We start from the raw sequence: 26466 nt of genomic DNA, 5'->3' as shown, positions 1-26466 counted from the left end.
CAACTTTGGAACTCATTTGAACGTTTTAGTTCAAATAATCTCCTCATTCCATCAGAAGAATTTCCACAATGGATTTTGGTGTGATTTTCCATCCCTGTCCTGAAGGGAATCCTGCTTTTACCTGTCCAACTCTGGTCCTCATAATCCTCTCCCAGTACTAGAGGTGGGAAATTCCTCAAACCAGATTTATTTACTTATGGGTTTTTTTTTTCAGATAACTTTTAAAAATTTCAAAAGGTACAGTTTTAAAGCCCTCCTTGCTTCCATTTGCAGGCTTCCCTTTGTCAAGGCTCTACCACAGTATACAATGTATTAAATTTATGTACAAGCTATGGCTCAGTTTGCCTTTCAAGTAGTGAACAGAACAGTGGATGTTCTATTTTATTTGCTATATTTCAAATATTTATTAACCAGAGAAGCAGTTACATGTTTCTTATGGTTTTCAGGTCCCAGGCAGGCCTGGTTTTTTTCATTTTACAATCAACAAAGGAAAACAGATAATAGTGGCTTTATACAAGTTGCAGGACTTAAACTAAATTTGTGCCTCAGTATGGCAAACTTTCAGTCTGTCTCCAGTCCTATCTCCGAAATTTTCAGGCCTGTCTCAGTGATCTTTTTGTGTGCCAAGCTGTGTGGTGTATTTTCTCAGTCCTGCTAGCATTGCAGCTTGCGTATTCTCCAACAGGCCATTCCTACAGCCTTGTCCTGCTGATGTATTCCTCAGTAATATTAACAATATCCACTGCAGACAATCCCATCATAATATAGTAAACTCTCCTACTGTCATGAAAGCTGATTCTTATCCCACTTAGATTACACTCCATTTCAAATTATATTATTCTCTAAATTTTAACTATACTCTGTTGCTCTTAATTCCTTGTCCAGCATTCTGCTAAAAGGCAGAGCACTTCATAACAGGCTCTTTAGTTTTTCTTTTATTACTCCACTGGCAAACTGCAGCCTCAGTGTTTTTCAGTTCTGGACAGTTTCCCTTGAAGTTAAAGGGGAGATAATTTGGAGACTACAGCTATCAAATCAGGCATTTTTATTTGGGAAGCTATAAAATTTTGGCTGGCTTGCTGTTGTGACTGTAGTCGTAACAGCAGAGAGCAAGTCCCATTGCAGGAGTATAATTGTTTTCTGTCTGACCTGACACAGAGCAGAACTGGCACCTTTATAAGAAGCTCTTATAATGAGCAAAATATGCTGAATTTAGCCTGTATTATATCAGTATACATAAGTGATAAAAAAGGAATGGAAATTCTTCAGGGAAATTAAAGGCATGAAATGCAATGCTTGTCCATTTAACTTTGTTTTAATGATTGAAGGGGTTGAAAATAGTGTACTTCCAAGTGAATTGCATTTCTTTCTCACTTACTGCAAACTTAACAGTTAGACTTGACTAGTAAAGACAAAACTAATTTGAAAAAGCATCAGAAACGTGGGAATTTTAAGGGATCACCTAGGTTCAAAGCAATGCAGAATTGCTTCCTATTATAGGCTATGGAGATTGAGGAAGAAGAGAGTAACATCTGAATCATATCAAAGATTTATGAATTATTTCCAAGGGGACTGTAGGACATCACATGGAGGCAAACCAACAGGCTTGCCTTTGCTGTGCAGGGGTTCTAAAGATTATTGCAGAGTTAGTAGCCCAGAAATAGGCTCTAGTAGGATCCTAAAAATAGGCTCCAGTAGGAGCCTGAAAATAAATATACAAAAACAAACCCACAGACCTGAAGAAAAATTACCATAGGACTTCACTTATCATTTAGAGTAAGGTCAAATTTGAGACTCCCAGCTGCTTTTTCATTGATGTGTAACTGTACTGAAAAGACATTTATATCAACCCCTCTGATACCTCATTCATTCTTTATAAATATTTCAATAGGTTTTCTTCCCCATATTCAAAGAGGATTTAAAGTATTCCACCTATAACACTGAACTGGTTTTAGGCATAATAGCCTGACTTTCCTGGTTATGCCCACTAACCTCCCTTCTCCTTGCTTACAGGAGTGTTGTTACACAAGTGTTTGAGCTCAATTTTACTTCTAGAAAACAAGCCCATGAGAAGGCTTCCCCAGGACTTGCAGCACACACTTGAAGCAGTGCACTGACCTGCACACACAGCTGTCTGCACTGCATCTGTCACTCGGAGTACACACTTCCAGCCCTGGCTCTTTGTCCCTTTGAAAGCAGCACACCCAGGCTGCAGCCTCTCCCTGTGCTGCTTGGTGAGCACAGAGCACCCCAAGGCATGTGCCCAGGGAAGCAGCACGTCAGGCTGCTGGCTCTGGAGGAGGACGGGTCAGCACAGGAGTTCTGAAATAGAGTGAGGCCAAATGTCACATTGCAGCAGTGCAAGAGGGGCTGGATCTGAGAACAGCAGACATGGGATGAGTTGGGAAGGTGGGAAAGTTAATGTACTTGTTCTAAAAAGAGATGACAACACACTCACCCACTCATGTTTTCATGTTTAGTAAGACATTTTCAAGGGGTTTAGAAGTAATTACTTTCAATACAATAAATTACTTTTAGATTGTTTTTAATCAACGAGAAATCAAATGACAGATGTAAACATCACAGAGACTGAGGAGCCTATTACCAGCGTGATTTTAATTAATTACATTCCAAATCACTACCCTACTTCATGTATCTGACAATAATTCAACCTCACCTCATTTTTAACTGTTTCTGTTTTGTTACAGAATTTAGCTTATGAAATCATTCTTACACTAGGACAAGCATTTGAGGTGGCCTATCAGCTTGCACTACAGGCACGAAAAGGGGGTCATTCTTCAACCCTCCCCGAAAGCTTTGAAAACAAACCCTCTAAACCTATTCCCAAACCACGTGTTAGTATTCGGAAGTCAGTGGTAAGTAGAAGGTAGTAATGCATGCAAAAAAAAAATCCAAAATTCAGCTATATAGTTAATAAGAGTTTATATACTAGAAGCTGTACAAATAAACATACCTCTTGAGTCAGAAATGCTCCATCATGCCACCTCTGCTCATCAGCTGGCAGGGTTGTGTCACCACAGCACTGGCAGCCATTTCAAACAACTGCTTATTTCAGATTTCTACAGATTAAGATGTTGCTTGGTTAGTCTTGTGTCTTATAGTAATTACTGAACTTTAATTAATTCAGTTAAATCAATGCATACCTCTCAGACTCTGCGGTTTCATGGACTTTCCTAATCTATCACCTAACTTGTTTGGTATACAATCATGGTGTATGTATCCTAATCAAATTACAAATCCAAATCAATTAACAATTATCTTGTCAGACCAAGCAGCTTCTTTTCTTTTTTTTTTTCTTTTTTTTTTTTTTTTATATTTTTGATCTGGGATTCAATATACCTTTTCAGTATTAATCACAGACTCCTAAGAAACAAAGCTTATTGAAGCATATGCATTGATTGCCGTAAAAGTGCCCTCCTGAAGTGCAGAGATGACAGAGAAATATTCATTTACAGTAGACCTTTAAAAAAATGATGAAAACTATTATAAATTAAATGAGAACACAGGCACAGGGTGATTTGGGAGGGAGAGGAGAAAAATGACCGCACACTATCATATTCACTGACTATAACGTGAGAATTGTACTTTATGAAAATTATTGGGTGAGGGGAAGGGGGGGGAAATGTATGACTGTACACTTTGTCATCCATTGCCACAGAATCTTCCTCCATAAAACCTTAAGTAGAAACATTTCCTGATGCCATCGTCTGTCTCATTAGCGAACAGACTTCTCAGGATGAAGTGTGGCTTTAATGAACTATGATGCCCTATAGCTTGGGGGTAAACACAGCTCTGATCTCAACAGGAAGAAGAAGGCAGCCATGAGTACATGGGAGTGTAGACACCACCATACTTGCTGCTGTACGACTTTGTCAATTCGGGATTTGCCCTGTTAGTTTAAAGAAAAACCCTCTGCTCAAGCTGCCGTGCACGGAGATGGTAACCCGTCTGTATGTTTGCATTTGTCTTAAAGCAGATAGATCCATCCGAACAAAAGACTCTTGCGAATCTACCCTGGATTGTTGAACCTGGACAAGAGGCCAAAAGAGGCATTAATACCAAGTATGAAACTACAATTTTCTGATACAAAACTGTCCCCCTGTTCCTTGTTGTGCCTTGCACGCCAAGCAGTCACAGCACAGCCTTTCCTTTATGGCAACGTTTCAATCCAGCAGAGAGGAAGACTGCACTGTATGAGTGGCCTTGTAACTAACAAAAAAGGCTGACAGTCATTTCTGGTGATGTTCTTCTTCCTGCAGCACTGACTGAAGAATGATTCTATGATTCTATATGAAGACTTTTAAAATTACAGTCCACAAGAGGAGTGAGAAACCTTATTTTTCGTGCAGTTCTCCCTTGTGACTCTGCCACAGTGCTTTCTTTGATTTCTTATTTTAGAATTCTACTTTTTAAAGAAAAAAAAAAAACAAAAGGTCTCTAAACTAATACTAATGCTGCCTACAAGTAGAGTATTTGATTGGGTTTTTTATTTAAATCTTGGCAGTTTTTAATTGAAATAGAACCAGAATTAATAAATAGATTATTTGTGAAGCCACTGAATTCATTAATAATTACTGTGTTGAATAAAGAATTCATTAAAGTGACAAGAAATTAGGCACCCTGATTTCTGTGTGCACTGATTTTATATGTAATCATTGATGTCCTTTGATCCTCTACAGAAATAAGAACCTCTTGCATTGTAGCAAAGGATCAGAGTTTTATGAATGGTTAGAAAAAGGTATTAATAATGCACAGAAAACATTTATTGATATTTTTATGGAAGAGAAGTACTATAGGAAAACATATGAATATTTATGGAAGGAAGCCAGATTAATTATGAGAAATATTGTTTATTTTAAAGTTAAGTAAATGACTGCTATTGCAGCATTATGAAAATTATAAGAGTTGTAGCATCAGTGCACTGGATGTTCTGTGTGATCAGTCTGGAATGAAAGTGGGATGGTCATTCTACTACACCTCCATATAATTTATGCAGTTCAACATTGCTATAGCCATGAATTCTAAAAGTATTTTTAAAAAAAAAATAATCTCAGTGGTTCTAAAAAAAGTGAAAACCATGGATTTTGCTATCAAGATTTCTGTCACAGAAAGCTTGTTTGGAAGAGTGTTGATAAAATTCTACTGCAAAACATTTTCTAAATAAAAACAGTGAGAAAAAGAAAAAAATTCCAAAGTAATAAAAATGTTTTCATGAAACAAAATAATTAAGCATTTGCTTAATATTTGGTTAAATGAGATTTACTTACTTTTTCTTTAAAGTGTTTTAATTTTTTTAATGTCTGTGGAGTATTTGTATAATACCATGATGTATATTTATGTAGAACTGAAATTATAACAGTAAAAATATCATTATAGGAGAAAAATGACATTTTAACGTATATTGTTCTTTCCAGTCAAATTGTGAATCATTTTGAAGTTCATTATAGAGATATTGATAAATTGTGTGGTTGTCTTAATGTTTTTTTAATTATTATTTCATATCCAGCTGAGGTTTTTCAGTTAGAATCATCAGTTGGTATATTCCAAAAAATGGATAATTGAACTTGGTTTAAAACTGATAATTGTATATGGTTTAGTTAAACCTAATCATAGCGCTGAGTGATGACATCCTTTTAATACAGTATTCAATTTACTTGAACAAAATAGTTCCTTGTACATATTTTTGCTTATTCACTGTTGATATGTACTTAGTCAACTGACAGTCAAAAAAAAAAAATAACATTAAAAATATGGTACCAAAAGGAAAATTGTATAGGAGAACAGTAAATAGTAGCCTCACTGCAACAAATACTTATGTAAATATGCTTGGGCTTCCAGTTATAAATTTTGTAATTTTGTCATTTATTTATATCCTATAAAAGCACACAAAATAAAAGGAAGTTGTACAGTCCTAGCTTTGTGTATCATTTTATCCTTGCTAAGGGAAATCAGGGGCCTGAAGCAAAGGATACTAAAATGAGTGAAAGATCTCGCCCCTCCCATTTCACTGATTTCACTGGGCTTTGGATCTTGTACCGAGGAAATCTAGGAATTGCTGTGGAGAGAATTTTGGTTTGCAATTCAGATTTTGTTTACAGATGGTAAAAACATCACAGTTTGAAGTCCTCAATTAACTGGTCCTTCCATGCTCTACTCAACTGCTGACTTCCCATATTTAATCACACCCTGTAAAGATTTGTGCAGGAGTTATGTTAAAACACATCCACTTCAGGCATGTAAAGTACAAATGGGCCAGGTTTTCAGGGTATGAAACTGGGGCACCTCTTATGCAGCTGAGTGACCCCTAAAATTAAAGGATGAGACAGGAGCTGCAGCAAAACTCTAAGCAGATGTAAAGGAAAGGTGTGAAACAACAGGAAGGACTGCCACCTTGCAGGAAGAATTTTATCTAGGTTCATCAAAGAGATCTCAAGCAGGTAAGGTGGCACAGGAAGCAGCTGAACTCAATTGGGAGAGATAATTGGGGCAAGACAGACTGACAATAACTAGCAGGACTGATGAAAGATGAGACAGATGAAAGACTGGTAGGGCAGAGAATTGAGTGTGAAGGTTTTGGGACACAGGCAGTGAACAACTGAAGTGCCCACAGCAGGCAAATTTAAACTGGAAGAAAAGATAAGAATTAACATACATGAGGGACTTCTGTATTTGCAGAAACCTGGAATTTTAGAAGGAAACATACCCATCTACTCACCAGTACTAGTGTAAGCCAGTTGGAAAGAAGTCCATTGGGTCTCCTCTAGCCGGGGACAGTGGTTCAGCAGTCCTTTTTTCAGATCCAAAGGGACTTCTACAAACTTGCACTAATCCAAATGAGTTACCACTTGATCTTTTGTCTTTTTTGGTTGGGATGACTTTTCATTTAAGTTCCTGGTATGCTGGAAGTGCATAGGCAGTAAAGGGACAGTGGTCAGTCTTAACAGTGAAGGTAGGGATCTCTATAGGATCAGAAAGACAGGAAAATTCTGTTCTTGACCTCTAGGGTAAAAGGGAAGCAGAGGCAGATCAGACAAGTCATATGAAGCTGGATCATTTGCATGCTGGAAAACCAATAGTTAATTTCAATGACTGACTTAGAGTGGAAAGGTGGAGAATAGGCAAAAGAAGAGAGCTGATACAGAAGTAGATTGCATTTGATCTGAGAAGGTAAGCAAATTGAAATCCAATGGAGGTGTGGGTGACAAAGGGTTTTGAGAATTATGTGAGTAGTGAGGCCTCTGATATGCTGTTGTGAATGAGTGTTTTAGGTTGCTCAAAGAGTCACTGGTGAAGGTATCAGCTAAAGCAGGTTTAATAAAAAAGTGAAAGCACGATGCAGTTCATTGGTGAACTACATAGTTGAAGCACACAGAGAAAAATTGGACTAAAATCTAAAATCAATCAATCTAAAATCAGTCTAACATTATGTGTGTGGAGGTTAGGGATGGCAAAAGGTTAAGGATGGAAAGGCATAAGGATAAAAGGGAACGAGGGGAACCCTCAATTTCAGAGTAGATGCTTTTGCCAGACTAGATTAATGGCTTAGGCCTCAAGTTTTTAACAGCACTTCATTGACAGCCTAATTTAAACAAGTTAAGAAAAGATTCTTTAGAAATTACAATGAGCACAACAGTAACACACAGGCCTAATTTACATAGGAATCTAATGTACTTACGAATTACTGAGATCAACACTGACAGTGCATGCGTGTCCTGGTTTTAGCTAGGACAGTTCATCCTCTCACCACTGCTGAGCAGGGCAGAGCCTAGAGCTGTGTGGGTGTGGATGGCTTGCTCTTCTAAACCATCCAGGTCATCGTTGGGGAACATGGTTCCAGGTGGAAGGAAAGGTGACTTCACAGTGGAAATGGCACCATTTTGTTCCTTTTTTCTGGAGGAGCAAAGCAGTGACCACAGCCCCTGGGGTGGTGCGGACATGGAGCAGGGCAGTCAGTGCCATGCAGACAATCTGGTTTGGAATGTTTGTCCATCCTGGTTTCTCATTCTCTTTGGCTTGGGGAAGGAGGATGCCGGCTGTGGGAGCGCCCGCCACATTGTCCTTTGTCTCTTGTCTCGGGAAGAGCCATGCAGCTGCTGGGCTGTGGGTAACATCCACCACTTTGTCTTTGTCTTGGTGGCCTTGTGGAGCTGGATGGGGGTGGTGAGCACCTTTTTGTATGTAAATCACCTCTTTTACACACTGTTGTTATGAGTACTGTTTGCTGTTACTGTTTGTTTTCCTTCTCTCATTGCTTTTTCTCTAGTAAATTGTTATCTCAACCCATAATCTCAGCCTTTTTGTCCCTTTCTCACTGGAGGGGATTGGGGAGAATGGAAGCAGCTGTTTGGTTTTAAACCACAATGATTTGCAATACTATATTCACACTTGGCAGACACACATTAAGGGAGTGTGGATGAACACCTGTGAAAAATTCCCCTCAGGATCAATGAAGTGCTCATGCTGGATGTCTTAGCATCATTTTAAAGGGTGAAGAGTTGACCCTCATGGAGTAGGGGTAGCCCAGGTTCCATCGATGGCTTTTGGCAGTGGTCCTACAAAAAGAGTGAACTTGAGAATTTTCTCGCTCTGAGGAGTGTCCTGCTCAGGGTGAATCGCTGGCTGCAGCCCTCTCTGGTCCAGGAGAGCTCAGAGACTCTCACTTAGAACCACTCTTTACAGAGTTGCAAGAGTGTTTTCTTTTGTCACAGCAATTTTCCATCCTGGCCACAATTCAGGTCAGTAACTTTCTGTAAAAGCTCAATTGTAAAAGCAGTGTTACACTTGCATTTTTAGGCAGGCAAGAAAAATAGGTTTCCAAGACTGTTCGCTAAAATACAGGAGCTCATTAGCCAAAATAAGTTCCTGGGAGCACACAGTGTTTCTGATAAGCTCAAGGAGCTTAGCTGAGCTGTCATTCATCAAGGCCAAGGTCTAACAAGCATTTCTGAAATCATAGTGTGGGCCAGCATGAGAGGGGGTACACCACCACATATGCACAGTAAAAAACTGCTGCTGAGACAAGGCTTCAACTGCACAAAGTCCTGACAAACAACAGGGAACTTCTGTGTTTGTGGAGTTAGAGGGTTTCCTAAAGCAGATGTTGATGTTGCATTTGAGACTGGATGCAGTGACCCTCCAAACTGGCCTGGTGTTTATTAAAAGCCAGAAGAGCCACTGCTCAGAGCTGGCAGGAAGAAACACTCAGCATCTCTGGTTCTGGTATTCTGCCAGGAAGTTTGTGAGAGGCTGCTTTGCCTGCAGAGCCACAAAGTACACATGCCTTGCAGTTTAAAGTCAACATCTCAGCACCAAAAACTGGCATGGCCGTAAAATGGTAACCACTGGCAAGGGAATCATCAGGTTGTGAAGATTTTGTCTGTCCTTTGGAAGGACAGGTTGTGAAGATTTTGTCTGTCCTTTGGAAAAGAAGCAGCATGCTAGACAACTAATGCACATACAGCTGTGGAATAATTTATCTCCCATTCCAGATTAAAACAGGCATTTTGTGCCACATGCAGGACTCTAATTTTGCCCTAGATTTCTCTCAATATATGCTGTTCAGCTGGCCTGCTTCACATTTCACTGGAAGATGATGTCTAAGATGTCAACAAGACAGCCATCTAGAAAGAGTAACTTAACTATCTCCAAAGTACCAGCCCAAAGAACAATTGACTCCATGAAGGAACTGCATGGCAGTGAAAAACACATAAGTGAGAAACATGACATGGGGATTAGAGACAATATTTAGATGTGGGAACTTATCTAAGAAAAGGGATATTTGTTATTGCATGTTAAAAAACCATCTGAAGAGAGTGGGAGAATAAAGGACTCTTAACTGGCTGGAAATCCTGGCAGGATTTTCAGCCCACTGGAAAACACAGGGGAATAATTCTTAGGCTTCTACTGAAAAATTCTGTAATTTTTCAGTGCTCTTTGTCTTCTTTAGGTGAAACATCTTCTTTGCTAAATCAGCAAACTGACTCTACTGCTATCAGGCCATGCTGATTCTGGTTGACCATATGCTGGTTCTTGTCAACTTTCACGCTTGATACCCTGAGCTAGACAGAGGCTGGCCACAAGTGAAGCACTGGATGTAGATTTTGTAGAAGTGGTGGATGATTTTGTTCCTACTGACTAGACAGTCACACTCATCCTCATTACAAGCCTGAGTGCAACCAGCCCAAACACCAGTGTCCTGCTGAAGAGGCAGAAGAGGGAAAGCAGAGAAATGACCTATAGCCCTTGCCTTTCAGGAAAGCTGTGCTCCAAATGCCTGAATGGGAAACAGCATCTCCAGCTGGCTCCTGCTCTTGCAAAGTCCACAAGAAAATTTCTCTTTAATCCTACTTAAAGTGCCACCTTTATAAAGTCTTTCTTCCTTCTGTGGAAGTCAAGTACCTAGATATATTCAAGAATGTGGGTCTGAGTGAAGTGGTGACAACTAGGCAGACAAAAATGGCATCCATGCCATCAGTCTGTAAATGAAACCAAATTCTCTCCCTTTCTCTCTCTCCTGTTTTTTCTTGCCACTAAGCTTGGATAGGAAAACTGCTTTTTCCAGCAGTCATAAAAGCTGAATTCAAAACACATTACAACAACATAAGGAAAGATGAAGCTTACTGGAAATATTCAAGAGCTGCTTGGGTGCAGGCCTGTGTCACATGCTCCAGGATGACCCTGCTTCAGCAGGGAGGTGGGGCCCACTGTGGGCCCTGCCAACTTTACCCGTTCTGTGATTCATACAGTTTCTATGTGTGATGAAGTCAGTCACAGGTGTAACTTCATAAGCTCCCTTGATTGTAAGATGTGTGCCTTTTTGTCTTTTCAAACATGGCATTTCCTACTTTCAAGTCATTAGAACTGCTCAAATTCTCCACACCCTTATATAAAGCTAAATTCATTCTAATATTAAATCCTTAGGGGGAGAAAAAAAATAGGAAAAGAAAAAGAAAAATTCATGCTCAGTGTTAAGAACAGGCCAATGCTTGAGAGAACATGTTCAAATTTGAAGGTGGTATATTTGTTATCATATTTTCTAAACATATAAAAGAAAATCAGAAAGCCAGTGAGACAAAGGAAATGGAAATATGTTCCAGTATTGAGAATACCCAATGAGCATTAACTTTATCCTATAGTGACACCATGAGGAAAAAAAGAAATAGACCACACTAATTTAAAAACTGCATTAGATACAGTGTAGTCTTCCACTTGTGATTATTGGATAGTGATAATTGTGAGGCTACAGAATGTCAGGCTTAGGCATGTCCTAAGCAAAAATATCCTAATGTATGTAGCTGAGGATAGCACTACTTCTTTCTTCAGTTAATGTTGCAAAGACTAATATTCTTTTATTCAATTTACCCCCCAGACAGTATGTAAGTCTATAAAAGTATCAGTGGTGGATTAAGTGAACAATTCTGCATTGGAATTGAGTGAATCTACTGAAACATACAAGTGTCTGGGAATGCTGTGCATGAGTTGAAGTTAATATAAAAAGATATTAGATCACTCACCATGGCCATCTCTCTGTCACAGCCATTACATTTAACTCAGTTGTACTTATATAAAACTTGAAGAGTTAACTAAGTACCTCAAAAACCTGGAAAATTCAACTGATTGTAACAAGTACTAGGGAAAAAAGGCTATTACAGTGCCAATATGATCCCCAGCCCCTGACGTGGCAGGAAAGCCCTTTAGGGAGATGTACCTAAGTAGCTGCAACTTATGACACATACAGCCTGCTTCATAGACAAATAAAAAGATGGGGGGAAATATTCCTGCCAATCTGACTCTGGGGATACCTGTTTCCCAGCCAGAAGTCTAGCCCTGGATGATGCAATCTGCAAGGAAACAAAAATGCATCAGTATCTATTGCACCTGAAGGTACAGATCACCTGCGTTCAATACTGCACATCCTAAAGCCAATCTCATAGGAAGGTGAAAAGATTTAAAGATCAAATTACACAGTACAAGAATTAAATTCTTCCTGGTCTGCAGATGACCAACAAAACCTCTGAATCCTAGTATTTTATTACAGTCCATTCTCTAGAGCATTTTTGCAGACCTGAGGCAAGGAACATTATCAGAGGGTCTCTGAAGTTCCTTTCTCTACCTGTTTTTAGGTGTGACATGTAAAGCAAGGAAATATAATAATAGCTTTATAATAACCCATAACGTTTGAAACATGCAGAAAATCTGGAAGCATTTAAGCAGAAACAGAATGTTTACCTGAGATGTTTGTTTAGATTCAATTTTGCCTAGAGATGTAGGAATTAAGAGCTAACTCCTTTGTTGTATATGATTTTGCAATTTTATTTCAGAACAAAATATGGTTTGATAATAAATTGAATTCCTTTAAGAAATCCAAAGTTCATGTATTGACAATGATGCATTAAGAACAAAATAAAAATCATAAGTAAAAAAAAATAATAAGCAAAACAACTGGAAATCTGTCAGTAACATTTGCCAAAACCAGTCTCTCAAAAAACCACAGCAGCCAGTAATGCCTAGAAAAATCCTGTGGTCCTCAGAATAGACTCTACTTTTCCATATAACCTCAAATCTCTCATTCCACTGTTTTCCTCAGGACTGACTTCAGGTCAGTAATTGCCCTGGTCACCTCTTTAAAAACACCAGAACTGCAACAATTCACAACCTTTTGGAATTTCACATTTTTGTAAAGTGTGATGAATTCTACTAGGTGTGATTCAAAGGACTCTTCATCTTATCTGTTGCTGTTGCAGACAAATAACAAATTTTCTTTCAGACTTGGTGATTCAAAAATCTTGAGTCTGAGCAAATGCATTCTTGCTACCTGTTCTGTTAAAATTATCAATTTCCAATACCATATTTCCAACATCATATTTCGTGTGTCACTGTGATCAATGGGATAACCTTCTTTTTGTTAATTACATAGGTTTAATACTAATCCCTCGTTTGCTTTTCTTATTGGTATTTCATTCCTTGCTTTAAAAACCCTTATCAGTTGCTCCTATACTTCATAATTTGCACTTTAAATTATAATGATCATCTCTTAATATATGTTGCACTGCAGTTTCTACACCTTTTTTAAAGGGATGTCATGTAAGATAACATCTCATGCAGCAGGTTTGGTGGTGTGGTGGCTTTTTTCACATCTGTGGAACTGTGACTTCTTGGCCCCCTTTCAAAGCTCTCCAGCTTTTACACATCCTACATTACATCTGTGCTCCCAGCCATGTCAAAATGCATTTGCTGGAATGATTCCAATTCTGTAACTCCCTGATCAAGGTGATACCCTGTTATACAAGGAATATGCAAGAAGAGTACAATCATGACACCTGGAAAACTCATAATCTTTTACACTTTGAAATTGGTTTCATAATAAAGATTTCATAAAGGTTTGCTTTTCAAGAACATCTCTGCTGATCCAAAGCCAAATGTGTGGGTGTTTTTCATCTCGCTGTAGTTGATTTAACTTGTAAAAGGAGACTTAACTTCCTTTCTATAGTTCCTCTCAATTACATAAACATTTCTGTGAGCCAGTCAGTAAAAGTTTATGACAGATTTAGAGCTGCTTGGTGATAATTTATGAGTACTTTATGTTGGCCTGATTACTGAAATGTTTGCTATATGGCTTCATTTGTTTAGTGTAACAAGAATTTGTTGGGAAAAAAACAACTCTGAAATGGAAGAATGGATTAAGATACCCAGTTTTCAAACTCTACTCGGTCCTTAAGGAAATGCCAGAATTATTTGAACATCCTGTTCAACACAGCCTCTAAAAGCAGCTTAGAGAATGAAAAAGAAAAGTCCAGGAATCTGCAAGAGCAAACCTTGCATTTCAAATGGTAAGTGAAAAGTGCTTCACTGCTAAAAAAAGTGCTACTTTTGCCAGTCACCACAAAAACACCACTACAGCTGCACCTTGAATGTGCCACTGCTGCTGGATTATCTGTGCCACTCATCTCTGACAGTGGCTGCTCGAGTCGTGTCTTCATTTCTGTGGGGAAGAATTTTTGCTGTCCTCCCCTTGGACTAAGTCCTTGGGCTACAATACCTAACTCAGCTGTTCTCACTTTGACATTCTGACTGGGTTTGAAAACACTCCTCTTTTCCCCTTCAAGGAATCTCAGCAACAATGAACAGTCCATCTAGAAACACAAAACAAATCTCTTTTTCAATAGAAAAAGCATTTTGTTAGAATTCAAGTGTAGCTAAAAACCCGTTCTAAACAGAAGACACTCAAGTTCCAAGCCCCTTGCTTCCTATCATACCTATTAATTCCAGCTGAGACATCCAAAGTGTGATACACTCTTTCTCACAAAGTTAAGACCTCTTGTATCTGCTGCTAACTGCTCAAAGTATTCACTGTGATCAAATTCTCATTTTCCAAATGAGAAACAAAACAAACTCATTGGCAGATATATAACAATCCTAAAGTAATGTGTGATCCATCATAGACTCAAATAAAGAGCAAAATAAGTAAAGCAAAATGGAGGGACAAATTGCATGAGCTGGAAGCACTGTGGTTTAATTTTTGAAAAGAAGACGATGCAATTTGTATGCAAAATAAAAATAAATATAGAAAGGATCATAATTTTCAGAGAAGATCTTAATTTCCTAAATTTGTATTTTAGCAAAAAAATAGCTATATGATATATAACACATAAATGTAACAGCTTGTTAAAGATCACTCTTATTTTTACTGTTACTTGCTGAAGAAACCAGAGAGATCCAGAACACAAACTGAGAAAATGTTCCATTCCACATAGTCACTTTTTGATTAAAAAAAAGAACAGTGAAATCCAACTTTGCTGCAGTGAGTCTTCCCCTCACACTACCAATACTAGAACCCTGAACAGTGGAACCTCTCATTTGAAGGAAGGTTGACATAATTAATTAAGGACTAAAAATGAGATGTAAGGAGTAGTACAGGAGCTTGGGAAACTGCAACATGTAAAGAGCTCACACCTAGGAGAAGCTTAAGAGGAAAAGTAGATCATAGCTCAAGGAATAGACTTCTTTTTCTATAGCTACTAAAAGTTTAACCCTTTCAACAAAGATATTTCTGGGAAAAGGAGATAAAACACTCTAATTGGTAGACTTATCACTTATTGCCACCGTGTTTAATATATTTTTAATCAAATTTAAATTATCAAAATATGCTGTGAAGAAAATTCCAAGTAACATGAAGTTCAGTTGAATTGCACCTATCTCTGGCAGGTATTCACTGATACAATTTCATAGTGAAAAACAATTCTTCCACAAGTTCAGCTTGGCCTCTCAACCATTACTTTGAATGAATGTGTACCTGTAAGATCTTCCTCAAACCCAGTGTTCCAGACTATAAAAAAACAGCTACTGACTCAAAACAACAACTTAATACCTGAATCTTTGATAGTGTAGAAATATTTTTTTAAAAGTAGTATCTGCCCTATAATTTTTTAATTGGAGAAACTACAACTCTTTGGCTTTGATACACTGAGAGTGCAACATCTGCAAGACAATAAAACATCTCTTTAAATATTTAGAAAACTCAGACACATTCAGGTGATCTTTTTCATGCTATTGTTAAACATATACTCAAATAGAGGTAAAATTTTGGCAACATTTCTGCTGTTCAAACTCTTTAAAACTGTTTCTCGTCCATTTTCTAGTCCTGAAATTTAAGGTACATATTGGTTAGACCACACATTCTCTCCAAGATCTCAGCTGGAAATATAAACCTATATTGCTATCCTGTACTGAATTTAAATAAACTTCACAGCACCTTTTAAGAAATTATGCAAATACACTGAAAAAATCAGGAGCTACCAGCGTCCTGAAGTATATCTTACCTTATTGTGTAGATACTGAGTGCTCAACCATCAAGACATGATTATTGGCTTCAGGCTGGATTCTTTAGATCTAAATGTTTGATCTGTATTTAGAGACAAATTTCCATTGGCCTATGCTTATGTCTGTTCATTCATCTATTCTCTACTAAAAACGCTCTAAGCATTTCCAAGTCTCAAATTAAAAATATGCTATTCCTCTCAGGTATTATTTCAGGGCTGTTAAACCATAAGTATATTTTTCAGGCTTTCCTTAATCTCTTTTTCCCTACACTACTTCTGCCTAGGGGCTTATAAACAACAGCCAGGACTGATCACAATATCAAATTAAAGGAGGAATTTAAGTAGTTATAACTGGGAAGCACAAAAAGAAATGTTTTCATTGTTACTCTGGGACAGGAAAATGTGCTCTCAAAATGTGTCAAGACTAAGATTTCTTAGCATTGAAGTAAGAGTTTGAACCAGCAGGCTACAAAGTCTTATCAACCCAAATACTGACTCTAATGAGGAAGAGGAATATGAACAGTTATTACTGTCTTTGGAGGATATGGCAGGCAAATAATGTAATTTTTAGAAATAAAACACTGCTATCATGTGCTAGAAAGTACCGTAGAAAAGTGATACAGAAATTATATTTTCTATACAGTTACAGAGAAGAATTAGAAGAGCCTAATCCTTTAGAAAAGTAAAATAAAAGATATTTTAAATATCAAGCATACTTCATGTGCATTTATAAATTAGAAATAACACATGCGTTACCTAAGGAGCATCATGTTTACTTTTGAAGAGTTTGAATGTGTAAATTTTTCTTTGCCTCATTTTGAATTATTTTAAACATCATGATTTTCAAAACTCATCTGAGGTCATACATTATTACAGAAACTGAACAAAGCTAAAAATAAATCAGAGACACAAGTAAATTGAAGGAAGCTAATACAGTAAGAGATTAAAAATACACATAAACACATGGAATCTAATTGCAGCATGGTAAGTAGTACTCAGAGGATGCCTCTTGAGTACAGAACGAGAATCCTCTCTAGCCTGAAGGACATGAATCTAACCATTCTCAGTGCACTTCTCCTATGTACAACATATGGTTTGTTAAATGGAAACAAGCACAGGAAGCTAATTTGTTCTGTAAACAGTCAGGCCCCAAGAGAGAAAGTGCCTATTGAAACACTTATAAGATACTTTAGCTTTCTCATCCTCCTGAACAAACACACACAAGTAGCTTAAATAGTTCTCGTCTAATTATCACCCAGTTGTGCTATATCCCTCAAGTGCAACTGTAGGAGATGATATAGGAAGTGATGAAGCTGTCAATGACACGTGCAGACTGAAATTCTGACTCCTTTATATTCCTTAGGATGCACCCTAACAGTCTCAGCCTAGGCCTCTATTAAATCTAGTTGGAAGGTTTCTCATAAAATCCCCTCCTAGAAGAAAGCTGTGCAGTGAATTAACCTGGAAGAAAAGCCTCTTTAAACCCAAGAAAAGCCAGCATCTCTGCTCCAAGCCCACTGGCCCCCACCTCCCAAAAAAAAAAGCCCACATCAATACCAACATCAACATGGATAGCAGCACACACCACAGAAGCTTTGAAGTGCTGAAAAACACAATCAATCTACTGTCAATCTACTGCAGAGTTCCAGCCACAAACAAGCTTGGTCTCAGCTTAACATCTTACTGCATATTGGCAGAGCCAGTGACTGTGCCCCATTCCTAGCTTGAAAGAACAAAGTGAAACTGAGCACAGAAAAAGCAAAAAAAAAAATCATACTGGAAGTGTTCAAAGTATCTGGCACCCTCCCTGTCCTCCAAACAGTAAAGGTCATTTGGCTTCTGCTTTTCTTGAAATCAAGACAGAAATAAGATGCCCCAAATCCTCAGAGCTCTTGGGCATCATCATCATCACCATCTATGAACCCAAATAAATTTGTGCCTCCATTGTAGACACAAGGAGGAGGAAAGCACAAGGTGGACAAATACACCTGAGAGCTCAGGTATCCTACCAGAGGCAAATACAGCCCCAAGGCTGGCTTTTCCACTCCTGGGCATTGCCATGGAGTCTGTACTTGCTATGAAGGAGAAAGGGCAACCTAAGAGCTCAAAAGGAGGCTGTGTTCTACTAGCAATAGCAAAACCATACCTGAATTTTCTGTAATCTGCTGCCATCCTGGATTTGTTCCATCTTGGAGATGAAGTCAGGCAGCCTCCCTGCAATGTTCTGTTCCAGCAGGACAGAGGAAACCACCCGAGTCAGAGTCTCTCAGCCTGGCTTTCCCCAGAAACCTGCAAGGGCATCAGCTCCTGCAAAACACCTCGGGAGAGCAGTGATAGGGACAGATTGTGTTGTAGTTAGATATTGTATTTGCAGGGACCCTCGTGGCAGGGAGAAATGATGAATCTGACTCCATGTTCTCAGAAGGCTAATTAATTACTTTATGATACTATATTATATTAAAGAATACTAAACTATACTGTACTACAGAATACTGAAAGGATACTTACAGAATGCTAAAAAGATAATAATGAAAACTTGTGATTCTTTCCAGAGTCCTGACACAGCTTGGCACTGACTAGCCAATGAGACAAAACTCCCACCAGAATCCAGTGAAACAATCACCTGTGGGTAAACAATCTCCAAGCACATTCCACATGTGAGCACAACATAGGGGAAGCAAATGAGATAAGAATTGTTTTCCTTTTTCTCTGAGGCTTCTCTGCTTCCCAAGAGAAAATCCTAGGCGAAGGGATTTTTCCAGAGAACGTGAATGCCACAGCTAGATACAACCTGGGGAGCTGGGCCCCATAAAGAGACTTCACTGAATTAAAAAATTGTAAAAACCCCCTCAAAGCAGTGATTTGCACAGCATTCTGTAATGGGAAGTTTAACTTCAATTAAACAATTGAAGTTAAACTTCAATTTTGCAATAAATCGAAATTTTCAAAAGGAGGCAAAATTTTGGGGTGGGTGCCAGTCCTCTACTGGCAACAGGTTATCAGTTCCAGTTCTACCCCCTCGTTCCAGCACTACAAGAGATCTATTTGGAAAAACCTCAGGCACTTAGTGCACAGTTCTATTTCAAACAACTGTGTAAGATAAGAGAGGGGGAAGGAGAACACTGCAGTTGGAGGAATGGTACACTTTAAACCAATACAAAGCATCCACTAGAGCAGCTGTATCACACATGGGTACAATTCCCAAGGAAAGAGAAAAAAGTGATATGTGAAGGAGCTGTAGGTTTGACAAAGCAGAGACTCAAAACTTCTACAGAAACTGATAGGCATGGTTAATAGGAAGTATACAAATTGTTTTCAGAAAAACATAATATCAGTTATAGAATTAGACAAAATTGACAATGCTCATTAATTAAATTTGAATATAGACTGGTTCATTTTGATCTGACATTAAAAAAGATAATGGGAGCACTCATATTCAATCTACATAAAAATTGCTTTTAGCCAAATTCTCTTGCTTCCTTTACAATACATGTAACATCTAAGAGAACAGCCAAATTTGATGATACAGCAAGACTTTTTTTTTATTACAGTAAACTGTCTTCTTAAATATTTCAAATTGAAGAAGTTGCTTTCCTGGCGCCTGTTTTAATGATTTTTCTCTTGAATTTTTATATACTTTTCCTGTAAATCAGATCTATTCTTTGGCTCTTCAGACATTTTCATCACTATTTCTCTTCTTCCACCTCAGTTTTTTACGGCCAACTCCAGACTTCTACATATGTGAATGCAACTATCCCAACATCACCTGTGAAGAACAGCTTCCTCAGTTCCAGCAACAAGCACTTCTGTGCTGTCCTTCTTCCAGAACATCCAAGCATGTCGTATTTATCTCACATTTCTTAAAGTTTCTGTGCTATTTGCTTCCTAGTCACTTCAAAATTGCAATTGTCTCTGAACTCTGCTCATGCACCATTTGCTCTTTGCATTAAACTCTGATCATGTTTTTTTTCTTATCATCAGAATTTTATTAGTGATCTCAGAGAAGAGAACTTTCTGCCCTGGTTTCTCATGGGAAATATTTTCCTGTACTTTTTACCCTGGCTGGGTCTCTAAGTTCAGCCTGATAGGGTCCTAAGCAGTAAGGACAGCACAGTCTCTGGGATAGAGGGATACTGGCTAAGAGAAGCTTCCTGCTCCTTGGATCCTCAGCTACTCAGGGGGTTCTGATGGGCTCTCTACAAAATGGACACCAGAAGCAACTCTGTCCTGAACATTGTGGACATATTCCAAGACTTTGTTTTCCCTCTGTTTCCTTTTTCCTCCACACCCATATTTAATACTGTTGCTCACCTGTCAAAGCACTCTTGATGCAGTTTGTGAAGCAGCATTATGTTTAGACTGAAAACAAAACCACAACAGAAGATGCAGCACTCTCCCTCCACGCCAGGTATAAAAAAACTGACTCAGGAATTCAAATTCATTTACAACTTTGGCCAATATTGCCTGGATCATCTTTATTAAGTACTGTACATACTTGGAATACAAAACATCATGGTCTTTTCTATTGAATTTCTTCTCTTTATATTTCTGCCAGCAGTACTTTGATTATACTGACCCGTATTCAACAGCACCTTAGAAAGAGTAGAATTTCAAGTTGGAAAAGATGAAAAACTGGTGATTGTCAAAAACAGGGAAATACTAAGAATGCCTATTAAATTTTATGAAATGCACACAAAAAATACTAAAAATTTCATTATTCTGTACCAGTTTAGATACTTGCTACTGTACTTTTTACAATCAAGTAGTTAGACAGTGTTCTACTGTCAGCTACAAAAATATGAAAATCATATTCATGCTTGTGCAGTTGCTCATAGCAGTTGAGAGGCAATTGAATAGAAAAAGACTTATTAGGTACCAAATAAAACATTGCTCCCCAATTATTCAGAAAGCATTAGTCAAGTACAATTAGTACAAAACATTGATATTTCTACCCTATATTGAATCTATAAATAGACTGTAAAAATTACAAAAAAAAAATTTTAAAAAACCATAAAATCACATATTACCAGGCAAGAGATCAACTGGGCATAGAATCCCATGTAAACAAAGCTGACAACAGTAAAGTGTCTCCATAGTATAAACTGAATGTTATTTCCAAAAGAAAAAAAAAAATCTAAGATTCACACCTTCTTATAATTTTCAATACATAACTTTTAAGCCCTTTCCACTCTCATTTTAGCTGGTTAGCTGTACTCATCCTTTGACTGGAAATGTGGCACAGTCTCTTCCACTTCAATTACAATATTGAATTTCAGATTTTGCCATGAGAAAAGAAGACTCAGGATGTTCCCTTTAATAGGAACAGCTCATCCCTGCTACAATGGGCTTTATCTCCACAGGTTTGAAGCATGGAAGTTCTTACTGCAAGTGGGAGGCACAGCTGCTGTAAACTGAACATATTCTCAATTTGGTTTGAACGTCGAGCACCAACATGGCTGGTTCCATTCTGCAAATGAAGAATGCCCCTGCTTCTTCCCATTCTGTACTAAATGAAAATCTTTGCATTGCACCAAAGAAAGGGTTTTTTGCATCTTGCACAATTGTGTTCATGGCTGGAGAGCATTTAGCCATCAGCCCTAGTATAAAATATAATTTCCAAGTATTACTCGCTTCTTCTTTCTTCACTGCTATTAATATTAATTTCAACTAATTTGAATAAATCTGAATATAATTTCCTTACAAAACTGGAAGCAACATACTTAAGATGCAAATCAAGATTTAAGGATCATATTCTTATTAAAAACAAGATTAAATGCAAGTTCATTTGAAAAAACATGCATTAAAATACATAAATATACATGAATACAACAATTAAATATAATTCACAGCTTAATGACTGTCAGACAAAGCAAAATCTTCTCTCCAGCTTAAAAATTAGTTATCTTTGCAGTGTTCAGACCACTAATCAGAACTTCTGTAATACATAAAGAATGCCAAGATTATCAACAGTCACATACACTTTGAAATTAGGGGACACATGTATTGACTTCAGGTTTGTTCCATTTGTGTAGAAAGTTTGTAAGGATTCTCCAGTAGTTACATTCCACCACTATAAAAAAATAATAAAAACACACTTTCAGTAAGGTGAAATAAGTTCAGAATAGAATCTATTAACAGGCTTAGCATGGCTAACCTAGTTGACTTCTTTTACCAAAGAAGCAAAATTAAAAATAAAACCATCAAATTAATTCACATTAAAAACAAACAAACTTGAAGTAGAATAAGTTTAGGCCTAATTACTAAATATAAGGCTTTCAGATGAAAAGAAACTTAGAAAGACTTAAGCTGTTAAATCTCAAGAAAATATACAAAATAAATTCAGGCACTGCCCCTTACCCCATCACAAAATGCAATCAATAGACAAACTGCAAAACTATGTACAAACTTTTAAAAATTATGTATTTTCATACAGCCAAATAAATACATTAAACACATTGCCAGATAACTTAGCTAGACACACAAGAGGATTGATAATGTATATGTTTGAAACCATTTTTTAATAGGAGTGTAGCAGTTTTGTTAGTAGGACTGACCTCTTTTTCAGTGAGATTACAATTAATATTTTTTAGAATATGCGGTTAGCACTAACAAAGAAACCAAGAAACCTGCATCAGTTTACCATAGTCTGAAATTTCATATTTCTCAGAAAAACTGCAGACCAATGCAAAACTGGACCTAACAGTATCCACCACAAAGCTGTTATTCCACTGCTCTATTCCAGCAGCATTTGAGTGCATCAGCAAAATATCACAACAGATTACCTTCAGCTTCGATCACACTGAAAATCAGATGGTATAACTACTTTTTAGCTTACTCATCTGATGAAATATGTAACATTATAGTTGTGTGCATAATACAGATTTGTAACTACTCAGCTACAATGCTCTGATTAAAACCATTGTTCCTAAAGTGTCTGTTATGTGATGAAGACCCCCTCAAAAAAAGAAAAAAAAATTAACTAAACCAAAAGCAGACCTCAATGAGCTTTTGAACCTTTGTTCTGACTAAATGAGCAGGTGCTGTGCCAGTGGGTGCCACTCACACAGCAAGTTCAATAGTACACAGGTGGATCCACCTCATCTGTGACTAAGGTGACTCATTAATTTAATGGTGTTGATCACCTAAGTCTAGAGTCCAGCTCAGTCCAGCTTTTAGGGGTCCAGACTCCTGAAATGCTCTGGACTTTCCCTGACTAGTATCTCCCTACAAAATGGCTCTGTGTGTATGTGTTTTCATGCACATCCTACACATCTATCTGTAGATCCTGAAAGAGAAGCAGAAATGCAATACTTTCAGAAGACATTGTGATTGAATATGGTCCCACGACTGGGAAAAGACAAATGCCATATCCACTTTCACAAAGAGCAAAAAAGGTACTGGGAACTACAGGTCAGTAATCTTCACTGCAAAGTCCAGAATTATCATGGGAACAAGTTTTCTGGAAGTCACTTCAAGTCACATGCAAAACAAGGATATGATCTTGAACAGCTAGCAGAGATACACCACAGGTAAATCATGCTAAAGCACCCAATTGACTTCTGCTGACAAAAATTGTGTCTCTCCAAGCAGCATGGCAAGAGCATGGATGTCAGCAACCTCGACTTTAGCCATGCTGACAGCACGGTCTCCCATAGCATCCCTGCAGGCAAACTGGAGGGATGAGGACTGGCTGAGTGGAATACCAGGTAGGTAACAAACTGAGTGAACTGTTAGTTCAGTCACTGTGTTGAGCCCTGCCCAAGTACAAGAAAGCCACTGACAAACTGGAGCAAGTCCAGCACATGGTGACTGAGGTGGCTGGACACCTAGAACAGATGTCATGGAAGAAGAACGCTGCACTTGTTTAGGAGGCTGACTGCTGTCTTCAACTAATAAGAGGGTAAGAGATAACAGAGATATGGTTAAAGATAACCCTCTTCACAGGGCGCAGAGGCAACCCTGTTGGACTGGGGACAATATTTTATGGGGCAAGGCCCTAAACAATTTTACCTAACTCTGCAAACGACTTCTAGCAAGGGGCTGGACTAGAAGAATTCCAGAAGTCCCTAACATCCTAAACCATTCTGTACTCTAAGAAGTATCACAATGTCATACTCTGCAACCACATGATAAAATGAGGAGGAAGCTGGAAATAAAGTATGTCTTATTCTTTAATATAAAATGAACATCAGAAGGTGCTTTCAAAAATAACTTAGAAATTTCAACTCCTTGTTACATGGTTACTGACTTCAAAGAATTAGTCTGATAGCATGTCTAACACCTAGAGACTGACCAACAGCCAGCTAAACTCCATCCCTCCGAGGTGAGAACTTTGCCACCTGTCATTTCACACACACACAGATAACACCTTTCCAATAACAGGTGCTGGCTACCACAAGGGGGGAAAATCAACACAAAACCTCAAGAGTAATTTAAAATTTCAAAGAACCATTCACAGACTGAAAAAAGGCCATTTCTTCCCCTTCCCCAAAAAACATATGCCCAGTAGATGCATGAACCAATGAAAGATTGATGACAACACTGATTTCCTCCAAATATTACTTATAAAATGTCTTTCAAGGCAGAAATCATCACCTGCAATTTCTTCTGGATTTGTACTTATTACAAAATATAAACCTCAGTATCTCAAAAAAAAGCCTGATATAGAGCATTTTTCTGCTCATTATGAAGAACATAATTGCTGTCAAAAGTGAGTAATATTAAGGAAGACAAAAATGACTGGAATCTTTACAATTAAAGATGTTAAGGAAGGACATTGCAAATGAAAATCTGAAGTTAAAAAAATGGAATGTATGGAGTTTGAAAACAAACCTGAATTCTTAAAAGACTTTTTCAGGGGAGTTGCAGATAGGAGAAAAAGTGAAAGTGCTAGACCATCACAAAAATGAAGCAGCTTTGCATTAAGTAAAATGTTTCAGGTCTGGGTATTGAATTAGTCTTAACTGTCAGAGCATTGCCATTTAGTAAGGTATGACAGGGTATTGTTTTATTTCAAGGCTTACCTTAAGATAGCCTCCAGATGACACAAGCATTTTACTGTCAGGAGAAAAGCAGAGGTCTGTTACCCAACCCCCATGTGTTGGTTCTCCTTCCTCTACAGTAACTGGGGAGCAGAAATGAAGTAATGCACCTGTTAAAACATCCCAAATCTGAAAGAGAAGGAAGTATTTATAGAAGGAAACTTAACAGGGAAAGAAATGCCTCAAATAAGGAAACGTAAAATGCATTTTCTGTATTAGAGAAAAAAAACCACCTTGCAAATATATATTCTACTTGAAGTGCCAAAATAATTTTTAAAAAATCTTGTCTTAGAACTGTATCTTATATAGAGGATTTAATCACACATGAATTCACAGTAGAATTATTATTAAATCATGTGAATCAGTTCCTTCGCACTCATGGAACATAAATCTATCAATATGCTTACAAACTACTGCCTTATGTGGCAAACTTTGCTATTTTCACCCTAATGTTCACCACAATGCCATGGAATTAGGCATGCAGAACACAAACTATAAGAACTCTTCTGTCTGTGAACTGACAATCAACTGAATTACAAAATAGCATCAAGATTAGAGCAGTACCCTTATTTCTCCTTTGTCATCTCCAGTGGCCAACAGTCTGTTATCAGGAGAGAAAGCACAGCACCGCACACAGGCTTCGTGGGCTTTCAGTTCATGAACAACAGATGAACTCTCAAAGCTCCATATCTAAATGGAAAACATTACAGAGGAGTGAAAGACAAGTTCAAAACCAGTTACAATTTCTTTCTAAAAGACATTAGCATTAAACTGTGCATAAGACTTTTTATACATATGCATATTTGTATGTGGATTTATGTAAATGTGTTATACTGTAGAGTCTGGTTTCCTTTTTTATTACCTGAATCACACAAGAATGCACTTGTATGAATTACTGAACTGACTGTATGTATCTTTCCTTGGAATATACCTTTTAATGAAACCTATATATTTACAAGGAAGTTTAAAGCCATTCACAGAAATAGGATTCATCAATCACTTCAAAATTATACTTTAGAAATCTAATGGAATGTTTTAGGAACATAATGGGGCAGCCCCAGTTCACTACTTTGTGCACCTGTCTTCTGAACCTATGAACAGAAACTTCACTGTAAGTCTCAGAAATTTCTCTTAACTTTACAAATTAAGGATGTCAGGCTATCAACATATCAATACAGAGAAATAAACAAAGCGTTCTGCACAAAACTGTGCATCAAACACATATTTTATTTGTACAGAAGCCACTAGGCTTAAATTATATCCAAGATCAATTGCAAATGACTGCAGCAGCTTTAGTAACATGTTGACAGATGTAGGAAATTTAAAACTAGAAATACAACAGGATAACTTGAATAATCACTAGTTACCTCAAAATGAAAAATACCGACTACTTTTCAGGACAAATAAGGTATCTTTTTTATTTCTATACAGAAGGTAACCAACCTTTGCAGTTTTGTCAGCAGAAGCAGATGAAAATTTACTACCATCAGGTGAAACAGCACAGGAAAGAACAGCACCTCCATGACAAGCAAAATCTTTTTCTGGGTTTCCAGTGGTAATATTCCAAACCTACCACACATACAGAA

The 26466-nt window shown here is 37.7% G+C and overlaps 2 protein-coding genes and 1 long non-coding RNA gene across 17 annotated transcripts in view; 1 reads left to right on the top strand and 2 right to left on the bottom strand.

Annotated features, from left to right (window-relative positions):
* ANKS1B (ankyrin repeat and sterile alpha motif domain containing 1B) overlaps positions 1–5932 on the top strand; it is a 407204-nt gene extending 401272 nt beyond the window's left edge. For 10 of the 14 annotated variants that reach the window (XM_064419815.1, XM_064419817.1, XM_064419811.1 and 7 more), the window contains 2 exons: positions 2709–2876; positions 3995–5932. In XM_064419815.1, the coding sequence (XP_064275885.1) occupies positions 2709–2876; positions 3995–4105 (279 nt within the window). In that variant the 3' untranslated portion in view covers positions 4106–5932. Of the gene's footprint in view, positions 1–2708; positions 2877–3826 lie in introns of all 14 variants that reach the window. The other 4 variants (XM_064419825.1, XM_064419814.1, XM_064419824.1 and 1 more) reach the window with 2 other exon arrangements.
* LOC135300413 (uncharacterized) lies at positions 2135–7950 on the bottom strand. The gene is made up of 4 exons (XR_010362305.1): positions 7697–7950; positions 6737–6920; positions 2975–3080; positions 2135–2322 (listed from the first exon to the last, which is right to left on the bottom strand). It is a non-coding gene; the product is annotated as an uncharacterized LOC135300413 (long non-coding RNA).
* A 12326-nt stretch (positions 7951–20276) lies between these two features.
* The window catches only part of APAF1 (apoptotic peptidase activating factor 1), a 31531-nt gene continuing 25341 nt past the window's right edge, over positions 20277–26466 (bottom strand). For both annotated transcript variants that reach the window (XM_064419803.1, XM_064419804.1), the window contains exons 24-27: positions 26324–26449; positions 25445–25570; positions 24863–25009; positions 20277–21909 (exon numbers count right to left, since the gene is read on the bottom strand). In XM_064419803.1, coding sequence (XP_064275873.1) covers positions 21766–21909; positions 24863–25009; positions 25445–25570; positions 26324–26449 — 543 coding nt within the window. In that variant the 3' untranslated portion in view covers positions 20277–21765. The remainder of the gene's footprint in view (positions 21910–24862; positions 25010–25444; positions 25571–26323; positions 26450–26466) is intronic.

Source organism: Passer domesticus, chromosome 5 (genome assembly GCF_036417665.1).
Source record: "Passer domesticus isolate bPasDom1 chromosome 5, bPasDom1.hap1, whole genome shotgun sequence".
NCBI lineage: Eukaryota > Metazoa > Chordata > Aves > Passeriformes > Passeridae > Passer > Passer domesticus.
Note: the sequence above shows the minus strand (reverse complement) of the source record. Positions and strands in the feature narration are given on the sequence as shown.